The 13,233-nt window shown below is 40.5% G+C and overlaps 1 protein-coding gene across 2 annotated transcripts in view; it reads left to right on the plus strand.

Moving 5' to 3' along the window:
* Wwc3 (WWC family member 3) overlaps positions 1–11,987 on the plus strand; it is a 109,971-nt gene extending 97,984 nt beyond the window's left edge. For both annotated transcript variants that reach the window (XM_057759384.1, XM_057759385.1), the window contains exons 16-23: positions 285–452; positions 797–948; positions 2,366–2,531; positions 3,595–3,759; positions 5,405–5,497; positions 7,127–7,354; positions 7,959–8,086; positions 9,431–11,987. In XM_057759384.1, the coding sequence (XP_057615367.1) occupies positions 285–452; positions 797–948; positions 2,366–2,531; positions 3,595–3,759; positions 5,405–5,497; positions 7,127–7,354; positions 7,959–8,086; positions 9,431–9,497 (1,167 nt within the window). In that variant the 3' untranslated portion in view covers positions 9,498–11,987. The remainder of the gene's footprint in view (positions 1–284; positions 453–796; positions 949–2,365; positions 2,532–3,594; positions 3,760–5,404; positions 5,498–7,126; positions 7,355–7,958; positions 8,087–9,430) is intronic.
* Positions 11,988–13,233: the final 1,246 nt, after the last annotated feature.

Genomic DNA, 13,233 nt, shown 5'->3' on the forward strand with positions numbered 1-13,233 from the left:
CATCTTCTTTTCTTTCTCCCTCCATCACTTCTTTGTTCCTAATTTCATCTGTCATTTCTTTTTATTCTTCCTCATTTATGTTTTGTATATACATTGTATGGGGGTGAGGCAAGTAGGAGTGAGGACGTGCGTGGCACAGTGCATATGTGGGGGTCAGAGGAACATTTTCATTCTCCTTCTACTGTGTGGGTTCTGGCAGTCAAATTTTCTATATTAAGGGACCACAGTTATGAAATAACATCATAAAAGACTGGTTCTGGATTTTATTTTTAACACCCATGCAGGGAATTGCTCAGATAAACTTGGCCGACTGTGACAATTCAAGCGACATGCAGCTGCGCTGGTATCCTGTACAGGTCTTTGCCAGCCCTGAGCCTCCTAGGCCAAAAGAACCTGTGCGAGTTATGGAGAGTACCACACGGGACACCACGCAGGCAAGCTCCGGAAAGACGGTACATGGCCCTGGCTCAAGGAGCCAATTATGACTGTTTTCTTGACTTTGAGACTGGCTTTGCTCCAGGTATTCATTTCTAAGAAGTTTCCTTATAGACTAAAAGTCAGCATGTGTTATCATTGAAGGAATTTCAAGGGAAGGAATCAGATGGGAACATGGTCATACACAAGGCCACTTTCTGAAAACAAATTTTTAATGCAAACATGTTTATGATTTGTACTAATTTGTGGACATAGAGCTGTAGGCACAAGGTGAACAGTATGTTGCTGTGAATGGTGGGGTTTGTTCTTCTGTGTGGCCAAGAGATTATCTGGTTCTCTGAAGCATCCTTTCCTTCTTCAGGATGCAGTGACAGTGCTGCTGGCCAGAACCACAGCACAGCTACGAGCTGTGGAGAAAGAGCTTGCAGAGGAGCGTGTAAAGCTGGAATATACTGAGGAGGAGATTCTGGAGATGGAGCGCAAGGAAGAGCAGGGAGAGGCTGTATCTGAGAGGTGAGTGAATAGTCCCCTGCCCTTCTAAGGCCACAGTAAGAGGCAGAACTCTTTCTGTCAGTACCTTAGGGAGGTGAAATGAAGTTCTTGCAGACAGGTTAGTCTTCCCAGTGCCAGTCAACATGGCTCTCAGGGGAGTGTTTATAGATGCAAGTTGTGTTTCTCCTCTTTGCCTCTCTAGAATGTTCTGGGTGATGCTACCATACCATTGCTCAGGAGCCAGATTCTGGTGGGGAATTTCCTGGTGATCTGAACTGGAGAAATACCCAGAGCTTTGTGCTCAGTCCTCTTCCTTTAATTCCAGGATTTCTCTTTAGGACTCCCCTCTGCTGAGACTAATGATAACAAAGTTCCTCCCCCTTTTGGTTTTTGGAAATGGGTTTTTAGTATTTAGCCCAAAGTGGCTTTGGAGTTCTCTTGCTAAAGCCTTCTGAGTGCTAGGCTTATAGGCATATGCCACTATCCCTGACTCAAAGTTCTTTAAGCTTTTTGTTCTATGTTTCATTTCTTTTAGGGTACTGAGAATTAAACCTAAGGCTTTGTACATGCTGGGCAGTGGGCAGGTATTATACCACTGAGCTACACTTCCATTGTTATTGTTATAACCCACCTTATAGAGATTTCATTTATCTGCAATTTGCAGTGTGCAATTCACTAATTTGAGGTATAACTTCAGTATGCCATGTTTTTTTTAACCAAACTCAGCTATGGAGAAAAATGTCATAAAATGAAAATACCATCCACCACCTCCATTATCAGTCATCTGCATTGCTCCTTCCCTCTGACCCTGTTCTAACACAAATTCATTTTGCCTCTGTGAACTTTCCTCTTCTGGACACACTCCTCATGGAAGCATATTATTACATAACCAGGCAACTTCTCTTTCTGTTACTGCTTGAAGTGGCCTGTTAGTGACTCCTCGACTGTAAAGGACTGTGAGAAATGGATGAATAGTTCAGGTGAATGAGCACCTCTGGTGAAGTGGCTTGACTGATCCTCTATGGAGCCATTTGCATATTAAATTCCTTCCACAGATTTCCATGAAGAATATTGTCTTTGTGAAGTTCAGTTTCTTCACCTGATTTTTCCTGAATTTAGTTTAGACAGAAATGTGCTTTTGGAGCATCTGGCAAAAGAATAACGTATTCTGTTAATGGCTAAACAGCACATTTGAGGGAATTTTCTGCTAGAGATTTTGGTACCTTAAGTGACTCCATTTGGGTGATAGAGAAATATAAGTACTGTCTTCCTTAGAGACCAGAAATAGTCCTACTTTATGAGAATAGCAGTGGTCTTTAGTCACTGAACAGAAACAGGTTTTCTTTGCTCTTTCTGCTGCTCTGCTCTTCAGACATCTATGAAAGGCATCATCAGCTCTGATGAACTTTTCATGGGCTATTGCAATGTTTACCTTTAGGAGTTGGCAGGCTGACTCAGTTGATAGTGGCTGTAGCAACTGCACCCAGACCAGCCCCAACTACCCAGACTCCTGTTACACTGGTGTGGACTCCATCCATGGGCATGTGTTTACTGGCCAGGTAGATTCTTACAACCCTGAGAAACTCCAACTCCTGCCTCTAAAGGTAAGTAGAAAGTGTCAAAAGGACCTTTGAATGTATGTACAGTACCTGGTCGGTCCTAGAAGGAGAGGGGGGTATGTCCCAATACTTATTATGGAAAGTGTGAGGGACAGAGTAGAAGAGAGGTGAGTGCACTGTAGGAAGCTAGATTGACATACTTACATGTAGGAGTAGAACATGTACTCACTAATAGCAATGGAAATGTGTGGCATTTGAAGACAATAGCTAAGCAAGGGCTCTGTATTACTAAATGCTGAACAGTAGCATTGCCTAAGATCTGTAAGAACTTAACGTGGGCACAGTAGGTCTTACATAAATGTTCATCACCCATAGATTATAAGGAAAAGAGAGCTGTAACATAAAAGGGGAGCTTTTTACACCATTCTGTGGTGATCCCTTTCCATCTTCAGGGACAAATATGTTTTGAGCAATTGACATTGTATCTATACCTCATTTAAATGCTATTACCCTAACTATTCAGATAAATATTCTGAACATGCTACCACCAAGGTGCCTGAAACAGCAGTATGAACCCTCCCCTTGGGTGAAGCAGATTAGAACAGGTGTTTTAGACCAGGCTTCCAGGAATTGCTGCTCTTCTACTGCTTATAACCTGGAGAAGTGGCTACCAAATGAGTGGCTGTGGAGGTGTGTTGATGTTTTCCCCTTTCTTTATTTACATTTATGTTTTGGAAAGGATTAGGTTGTGAAATGGTATGATTTCTATGGAAAATAGCCTGGCATTTCTTCAGTGCATTCTGGTAGTTCGTTTTCTCATACCACTTGCAGGATAAGGCAGCAAGATTGCCATGTGTTCAAGGTCAACATGTAGTATGCAGTGAGTTTCAGACCAGTCTTGGCTACATAGATTCTGTCTCCAAAAATAGAAAAACAGAGTTGAATAGGAGTAAGGAGTGAGAAACCAAACTACTATGCCTTTTTACAATGCCACTTTTGCATGGTAGTTTTAAAAAGGCAGGTAGACTAGCCTCTCCTTCGGAGAGGAGGTTGTTCACACTAAATGTATCATTTGTATTATGGGAGTAACAGAAAGACTACTACCTAGGTTGACAAAGAGACCACCACAGAAGACCTTTTGCTAGAGGAACCAGTGAGTGTTCACAAGGAAAGGCTTAGCCGCCGTGCCCGAGGATCTCCCTTCGTCCGCAGCAGCACCATTGTGCGCTCACAGACCTTCTCACCAGGAGCAAGAAGCCAGTATGTTTGCAGGGTGAGTTGAATTTCATCTACCCTTGTCTGCAACATTTTCTTCTTCATTCTCTTTGTCAAGTTCTCATTTTTACTATTTCTGCTAAAAGACATGCGTATTCTCACAAGACATACCAATGAATGAATGAACACCATATATGATTGGAGATAAACTTGAGTGCTAGGAACTCAGCTTGCCACCTGGCTCTGAGCCTGTTGATTTCTGGGTTTCCTCTGAATTGTACCTCCCACAGATTTTCACTATTCTATGTGTTCCATCTCATAGAGGCAAGGTAAATGTTGTGACATCAGCCTCAAAACCAGCAAGTCAGAATGGGAACAGTCTTGAGTTGCATAGAGATCTGTAGGTTGTACTAACATGTTCCTTAGAAGTTCTGAAGCATGGTTGAGTGGCTGAGCAGCAAGGTACCAGAATTTGAAGCCTGTAGGCTCTAAGGAGTGCATTCCAATTCATTATACTTTCGGGAATGGTGGATATATGCAGTCAAATCACATTGGAAGGCTTTACTAAATACTGACACCCAGGTCCTACTCCTAGACACTTGTCACTGACACAGGTGGGACATAAGAATTAGAACTTTTGAAGTTCTGATGTGTACATGGATTGAGAACCAGCAGGTAGGTGGTCCAAGCTACTGTAGTCATTGAAAGGAGTACAGTTAGTTTGAGCTGAATAGGCAGGACCAGGATGACAATAACACCATTGATCTGGATAGTGAAAGGGTTTTTAAGGGAAAATGGTCATGATGCTCATAGAGGTCATTGGACATACTCATCTAAATACCATCCTCATGGTCTATTTGTAGCCTCTGCTCTGGCAGAACCACCAGGAAACCGATTCGGGTGCTTTTTGGCAATTGGGTGGTAGTGGGGCAGAGTTTGCTGCTTAGAGGAAGACTGACAGCTGCTTGGTTGAGCTCTGTTCCCTGCATTAAAAAGACTGTATTTATTGGTGATGGTGTTAGAAGCCTTGCTGTTTATATGCATGTTGGTATGACCACAGGGCAAGTAAGCTTCTCTGCCACTGCGTTTCCTGAATATCTGCTGTAAACTGGTACAAAAAAATAAAACTGGGAAGGCAAAACTTGGGCACTCACACAGACAGCCATTGATCCATTACTACATGAGATCCGTAGGGGCTCCCATAAAGAAGTAGTCTTTATTTCCCTCTTTGAAACCACACCTTTCCCTTGACTCACACAGCAGGGCTTGGTGAATGTTGGCTTGCCCTTCTACCAGGAATGAGTCTCTTTTTCCAGAAAGCCATTTTACTAAAACCAGAAATAAAAAGCAAATGTGAATGATTGCTAAACAGTGAAACATACTGAAGACAGTACCTGCTTTTATAAGCATCTTACCTAATATCAAATTGTAGTTGGTATGGATAGCACAGAAGTATGGTTGATCTGATCAGTGTAGAAAGTCCATGTGGTTAAGTTGACAAGCATGAAAGAAGACCAGGTTGGCAGTTTTGTTTGCTTCATTTGGTTTGGGTTTTGTCTTTGTTTTCCCTTAACTCTTCTCTAGGTCCAGAGTTTTAAATGCCTGGGAGAAGTTTAAAAAAAAAGAATCCCATTTGGAATACACAGCTAATGAATAGAAAATGTCTCATAACTTGTTTCTGAATATCATTCTTTTTGGTGCAGCTTTATCGTAGTGACAGTGACAGTTCAACACTGCCCAGGAAGTCCCACTTTGTTCGAAATACTTTGGAAAGGCGAACCCTTCGCTACAAACAGGTGTGTGCTACAGAAACTAATATGGAATCTATATCCACTCTGTTTTATTTGTATAATCCTCTTTATTATTTTATTTTTTTTTTTATTTTCCGAGACAGGGTTTCTCCATAGCTTTTATAATCCTCTTTATAAATGTATTATTTTAGCAAATGGTTAAAGCCACATTAATTAAATGACAATATTTTTATTTCTTTGTAACTTCTTTATAAAATGTAATAGTGGCATAATGCTATTAACATTTCTTGATGATTCTATATCACTTGTGATCATTATTTTCTTAGTTCACTAAATGAATAATCATTTCTACATGATGTTATTTTTCATTTTTGACAGAAAATGATATATAGGGTTGGCAAATTTGGGCTTCTTTTTATGATTTATTTTTACTTTTAATTATGTGTATGTGTATGTATGTGGGAATATGTCACGGGTGGGAATATGTGCATAAGTGAGTGCACATGCTGTGGAATCCTGGGAAGGGTGCCTGATCCCCTGGAGACTGAGTTATAGGCAGTTTGTAAGCCTTCTGGCATGGGTACTGGGAACTCAATTCAGGTTCTTTACAAGAGCAGTACATGGTGCTCAACATTTAGCATCTCTTTAACCTCTAGACCTGAGTTTCTCAGCATACAGCATGCTTCTACAAAGAACTGTCCTATAGCTTTCATTGCTTTTACTTGCCAAGGTTTTTTTCTTCTCTTTCTACCATGCCAGCTTTAAAAGTTATAGTTTGTAAGGTACTAGGTAAGTCCCTGTCTTTTCTGGGCAAGCATCCTTTGGAATCAATATTTTTAAAAATCCAAGATTCCCATGTGATGTTGGTATACAGATTAGTTTCAGATTGAGAAATCTAAGAAAGCATATGATTGGGCTGCAAAGTTGTGTCTGAACAGCAGCAGCGTGAACATTGTGAACTGAGTCATTCTTTGTTACTGTCCTATGTTCTCTTGACCTTGACCCTTTGGATGCCAGAAACACCAGACTTTCCTGCTTTTGTGTATTTAGTATTTCCCCTCTGTCTTAAACATTACATCACTTTTGTGTGTTGCCAGTTGTACTTTTCAGATGTAAGTCAAAAATGAAATATAAAAACCAAAGAAAATGCACATTTTGCTGCTTTAGACATACATTTTGAAATGGCATTTCTAAGTATGTTCATTTTTTTATCCTGTCGGCTGCATATATATAAGGGACTGTTGCTGTATATATTTACAAACACAGTTGTAGGTCATTATTAAAGAAAAAGGTTTGTTGTTCCTAATTTTAATATTGAAGTAGAGATTTAATCTTGCCAGAATCTTTTTGTTGTTGTTGTTTGTTTGTTTGTTTTGTTTTGTTTTTTGAGACAAGGTTTCTTTGTAGCTTTGGAACCTGTCCAGGAACTAGCTCTTGTAGAACAGACTGGCCGCAAACTCTCAGAGATCCACCTGCCTCTGCCTCCCTAGTGCTGGGATTAAAGGTGTGTACCACACTGCCTGGCTCCAGAATCTAGTTTTTTAAAATGTGGATTTGGGATAGGTTGTGCTTAAAGAAATTCTTGTATCATAGCCATCTCCTGTTAATTGTGGAAGAACCTTCCAGAAGGTGATGCCTGCAAGCTCAATGGTGCCCCCTGCCTGCTTTCCACAGCCCTGCAGGTCATCTCTGGCAGAGCTCATGGCCCGTACCTCCCTGGACCTGGAGCTGGACCTCCAGGCCTCGAGGACTCGGCAGCGGCAGCTGAATGAGGAGATTGGAACCCTCCGGGATCTGAGGCAGCGTCTGGAAGATGCCCAGTTGCGGGGCCAGACTGACCTTCCACACTGGGTGCTCCGAGATGAGCGGTTCCGTAGCCTACTGAAGGAAGCAGAAAGACAGGTAAGAGGGCCAAGGGCCTGCTTTAGACTCCTTTTAGAACTCCCCAGCTGTTTTTATCCATGATTGCCTACCTGAGCTCTAGTTGTGAGTGTTCCTATAATGATGTAGTAATTGAAAAGATCCTGGGACTTGTTTTATGACATTCTCCCCTACTATGCACGTTTATGGTGGTACCAGTGGACACCTAGAGGTTCTTTGAGGTGAGTGTAGGGCCCCCAGGTCCTTCCTGCCTTGTGTGAAGAATGTCCTGGGGCCACATTCTGACAGGCCTGGCTCCAGCCACTGCAACCACCTACAGGCATTTCTGTGAAGATTTCCTCTGGTTACAGAAAGGGCTGGCCTTTCTTGAGGATCTTTGTGGCTGGTGTTGTATCTTCTGGACTCCAGGCATAGAAGTGAAGGCATTCATTATTGGGTGTGGGGGGATTTCTAGATAGGGTTTTTCTGTGTAACAGACAAGGCTGGCCTAAAACTCAGAGATTCACCTGACTCTGCCTCCTGGGTGCTGGGATCAAAGGCCTGTGCCACCACTGCCCGGCCATTCTTTTTTTTTTTTTTCTAGGTAGCAGTAGAAAGTCTTGCTCATTAAATGTTTTTGTTGCAGACCAGACAGACCAAACTTGACTACCATCAAGAACAGGTAGCTGAGAAGATGCTGAAGAAGGCTTCCAAAGAGATCTACCAGCTGAGAGGGCAGAACCATAAGGAGCCCATCCAAGTGCAGACCTTTAGGTAGGGGGGAAGTGGACCCTGTGCCCAATATTACGGCTCACTGCTTTCCTATCACCATGGCACATGGGTTAATACAAAAGGCACAGTCATCAGGTATCTACTATAAACAGCATGTCCTGCCACTAATAACATTTTGGTGTTTTCTTCTAATTTTTATACTTTATACTTTTTTATGTCACCTGTAATCATAATATGGAAGTCTGTTGTTTAAAAATTAAAATATCCCAGGATGCTACATACTTTGGTAACTTATTTGAACATAATGTTTTATCTATAATTCACGCAGTTGCTCTATTTTATTAACCAGATGCTGCTTTCTGAACATTTGCTACTGTAGGTAACTAATTTGCATACATACACACATTCTTGTCACCTTTCCTTTTTAATTAACTAAAATAAAATCTACAAACTGTAAAACATGTATATCATATAATTTAGTGATCAAAGACTTGTCACAGGATCAAGCTTTTGTCAACATCTACTTTCCCACATTAGACTCACTATTGTCTTAGATTTTAATTGCATAGATTGGGTTTACCTGTAACAGCAAGTAAAGTTTTCATGGAAGAATTAATTGCACCATTATATCTGTATTCTTTGTGGCTGTAAAAAATTATAGTGAAATTCAAAAAGTATAAAATGAACACATTTAAAACAAACAAGTTAATAGCATTTGCTGCATCAATAATGTCATGCTGCTACTACTCCCTCCATTTGGTTTTTAAACACTGTCTTCATACCCTCTTGGTGGTCAAGCCCATCCCCCTCTCTGAGCCCTGCCAAGGAGCAGTGAGCATCCTGCTCCCTGTCTCTCTGCATTTGCATCCTCTGCACATTTCCTATTAATGGGATCATGCCCCATGTAGTTTTCTGAGTCTTGATCATTGCATTTAGCATCAGGTTTCTGCAGGTCATCCATATTGTAACATTTGCCTGTGTCAGCCCTTTTTATTGCTAAATGCTATGCTTGACTTTCAGCCTTCATGTTTTGAAATCTTTAATATTCATATTCTTGACATAACTACATTAAGTAGTATAACTTCTTACCCTAAATTTGATTTAGAACTCATTTATACACTTTTCATCTTCTTATTCATTTCTTAATAGAACAAGTATTTCCTGTGCACCTACTACATTCTAATTAGTATTTTAGCCACTAAAGATAAGCACACCAGAGGGCTTTATACATACCATTGTCACTGGCGATTTAAGTTCAGCCCTCCCCTACTCACCTTTGCTTTGAATGATTCTACGGCCTGGCATAAACTAGACATACTCTGCCACTGAGCTACAACCATAGCCTTTTAAGAACCACTTCTAACATATAATTCTTTCCAATCCTAGGGAGAAGATAGCATTTTTTACGAGACCAAGGATTAACATACCTCCTCTCCCAGCTGACGACGTTTGATGTAGTGCATTGTGCACATGAAGTATTTATCTGCCTGTTTTATTTTCATGAAGTTCTTAGATTAGCTAAATTTGTCTTTAAAATATTTGTGCAAAGCTATTAATATACACATTTTGTAAAAAAAACATATATCTATACATATATATTTTATAATAGTGACGGCAACAGGGCTTGGTTTTTCCTTGTTGTGAAATCGACATCTCTGAAGACAGGTTATTTTATAAAAGATCAACTATCATGTTAAGAGTGTACAGTTTTTACGCTGTTTTATTTGACTTAAAGGCTGGAAGACAGAAACGAAGTGAGTTCAGGCAAATTCACTGTATTGTAATTTATTTATAGTACTTTTTTTCCTTGAAGGAAAATACTGACTTTAAGGTGTATTTTAAGACTGAAATTTTGTTCTTCAGTATTTGTCATGCAGTAGAATGGAACTTGGGGCCGGTTTTGTTTCTGACACCTGAAACACAAACACTATGTGCTGAATTTGTCACATGTATCAGTTTCTCATAGGTGCATTTACCATGTATATTGTACACTTTCACTCTCTGTGTGTTATGTTAAAATATCAACTGCAGTGGTTCAGTCATACTATGCAAGCTGTGTATGCATTGTAGGGCTCAGTGTGCTGGGCACTGATGGCTCCTCATTGCTGTGTTGTCATCTAATGCATCTTTCTGTGCTTACCACAAGTCTGAAGCTGGCAACAGAGCCTCCGGCATCCCAGGTTTCAGCCTGCCTGTCCACTGGTGACTGGTGGCTGTTCACATTGCGTACATTTGTCACAGCATGTGCAGCTACCTTTGCCACCTCTGACCGGTCTGACAGACAGCAGGGTGGGAATACTTTCCCACTACCCTACTGTTTTGTGAAGGAAAGTGAAAAGAACGAATACAGCAGCTACTAAAGGCAGAGACGTAACCTTTGAAGGTGCTTTTTGTGTGTGTGGAGAGAAGGGCATGTGGGTAACATGGCTTAACCAGCAAGTCATGTCAGGAGAATATTTGGGTTACATCAGAATGCTTCTCTCATATTGGAGTGAACCATTATTCCTCGTGGAATCTTAGAGCTAGCTAATGAGGGAAAATTTAATGGAATAAAAATATGCCATGATTCTTTTAAATGCCAAACAATTTAGTTTGCCTAGCACACATTTATTCTACATAAATGTGTTTTCTTTCTGAGGCCTTGAATGAATTAAATGAAGTAATCACAGGAAATGTCAAAGAAAACAGAACTCTCTTCCTAGATCTTCCTGTCCCTCCTTGGAAATGCCCCCCTTTTAATCAGGTCTCCTTTCTCATCCTATAACCTCTTCCCTTGTATAACCTACTTTCATGTTTTGATTTATTGAGAATGAATTTTGTAAAAGCATTTCACTGACATGTGACCAATCACAGACAATGGAATTTGTCAGTGGTGGTAAGACTGAAAACCTTGTTTTAAACAGTTGTCATCTCTTGCTATGCATTCCTGTTTCTAGCCTTGCTTCCCATCCCCACCAATTTCCTTTTTGTACGAACCTATAATAGTGGTAGAGACCCAAGGTGCCAATCTTAAAGCACTGCCAGTAGCAAGCAGCATTACTCAGCAGACTCACTCCTATGCCTGCAGAATATTAGGACCTTAACCTCCAGCCAGAGCCAACTTTGGCTGATACTGCCTCACAGAGACAACTCTTCCCAGCCCACTCTCTACCTGGAATGAGGTAGCTTTTCTGCCAACTCAAATTAGGGAGCAGCTGAGGAAAACCTACTATGCCAATACCAAAAAATAAAAAATAAAATAAAATAAACAGACATACTTCTCAGAAATATCACTGCCTACCTTATACCAATTTCTATGGGGAGCATTGTCTTCCTACTCATGCCCAACAGGAAATACATGCAGCCCCTGCTTTGAAATCAGTCTAGGGAGGAGCACCTGGGTTTGACACCTTTCCATAATATCTCTCCCTGCCATCTGGCTTTGCAAAGGTGAAGTGTCCAGGTGTGTTATATAGACTGTTTGCTGCATGTTAGCTGTTACCAGACATGGTACGCAACACCGTCACTTGCTTCCTTCTGGCAGCTGCCAACATCTTCAAACTACCATGCCCAGAATATATTACCCACTTCAGACAAATGAAAGGCTGTGGGCTTTAGGGGTTTGGGGGAGGTTTCCATCTGCTGTGTGAGTTTGTATGTATGCTTAGCCTGGTGAGAAAGAAAACTACTCTCTCTGGGCAGCTCTGGTCAAGCAACAACACAAATTCTGCCACCAGGGTCTCTGAAAACAGCGCCAAGTATAAAAGGGAATTTGGTTTTTCTGCTTTATCTAATAATTGCATTGTCAGACTTTGGTGATTATTGCTGAAATAAGTAATCTTGTGTTGTGGGAATAAGTTAGAATCAGTATTCATCTCTTTGTTTTGTCGCTGTTTTCTATGATTGTGTCATCTGTATCGTTTGAAAGTATTTCTTCTATAAAATTAAACTAACCTGCCTTAAGAACAAACTAAAATGTGTGGGTTGTGGTTTTTTTTTTTTTGAGAATATATAATTTAATGGAGTCTTTTAAAAAAATGAAAAAATGGTGCTGGGAATTTAGATCAGTGGTAGAGTACATATTTCACTCTTCCGGGATAGACTGTTTTAACTCAGAAGAAACCACTCCTCAACTGTAGTCAAATCTGGAAGCTTGATCACACTGAAGTTCATTTTCATTTCTTTCCTTTTTTGAGAGGGATGACTGGTAAGATTTCCATATGGTCACCATCTCATGACTTACAATATCTTGTACTTTTTTGTAAAGTCAACTACTGTTGATAAGACCTAGAGCCAAGTGGTCCCCTAAGGATTAGTTAATGGTAATCTTCTGAGTCTAGCTTGTTTGTTTTTGTTTGTTTGTTTAAATCATGAATCGAAATAGTTAAAGGAGAAGCTTATCTGTTTGGATACCCTGTGAAAACAGTTTCTGTGGGATAGGCATGATAAATGCTTGATTTTTTTCCCTACTGGTTTTCAAAAAAGCAAATCATACTACCACTATACAGTGGTAAGCAATTTGTTTTTGTTGTTTATTTCTGAGATCTTTACCGTCATTATTACTAACACATGTATGTGAAACTGCCTAGTGTTTCAGTGCACTGGGTTTGTCCCTAGTGCTCAAATTCACCCATCTTTGACTTGAGAAATCTGCCCAGCTTCTGTGTCCTTCTGTTCTGAGCCTAGTAGTCTGAAATGGCCTCATCACCACTGTCCTGCACAACTCAATGCCCCAGGACAGGAACTAACCATTTTCTCAGGGCAACATATTTTGTTGTTAGAGGTCTTTATTGCTACTAGGCTGGTCATGACTTCTAGATTTTTTTAAATTAATTTATTCATAATATATGCCTGCAGGCCAGAAGCGGGCACCAGATTTCATTACAGATGGCTGTGAGCGACCATGTGGTTGCTGGGAATTGAACTCAAGACATCTGGAAAAGCAGCCAATGCTCTTAACTACTGAGCTGGCTCTGCAGATCCTATTTTTAGATTTTTAAAAATGGTTTCCTAGGGGAAAATGAATGGCAGTGCTAGAATATCGCTCCACCATTTATTTTAACCTATATCATGTAAACACATGCACACAGTTTGAGAATAAGACCAACAATTCTACTGGCAATAGAATTACTGGAAACTGTTAGGAATATTTTCTAACATGAGCTCCCTGCCGATGCAAAATTTCTAATCAAGCCAAATCAAAACAAGCC

This window comes from Chionomys nivalis, chromosome X (assembly GCF_950005125.1).
Source record: "Chionomys nivalis chromosome X, mChiNiv1.1, whole genome shotgun sequence".
Lineage (NCBI taxonomy): Eukaryota > Metazoa > Chordata > Mammalia > Rodentia > Cricetidae > Chionomys > Chionomys nivalis.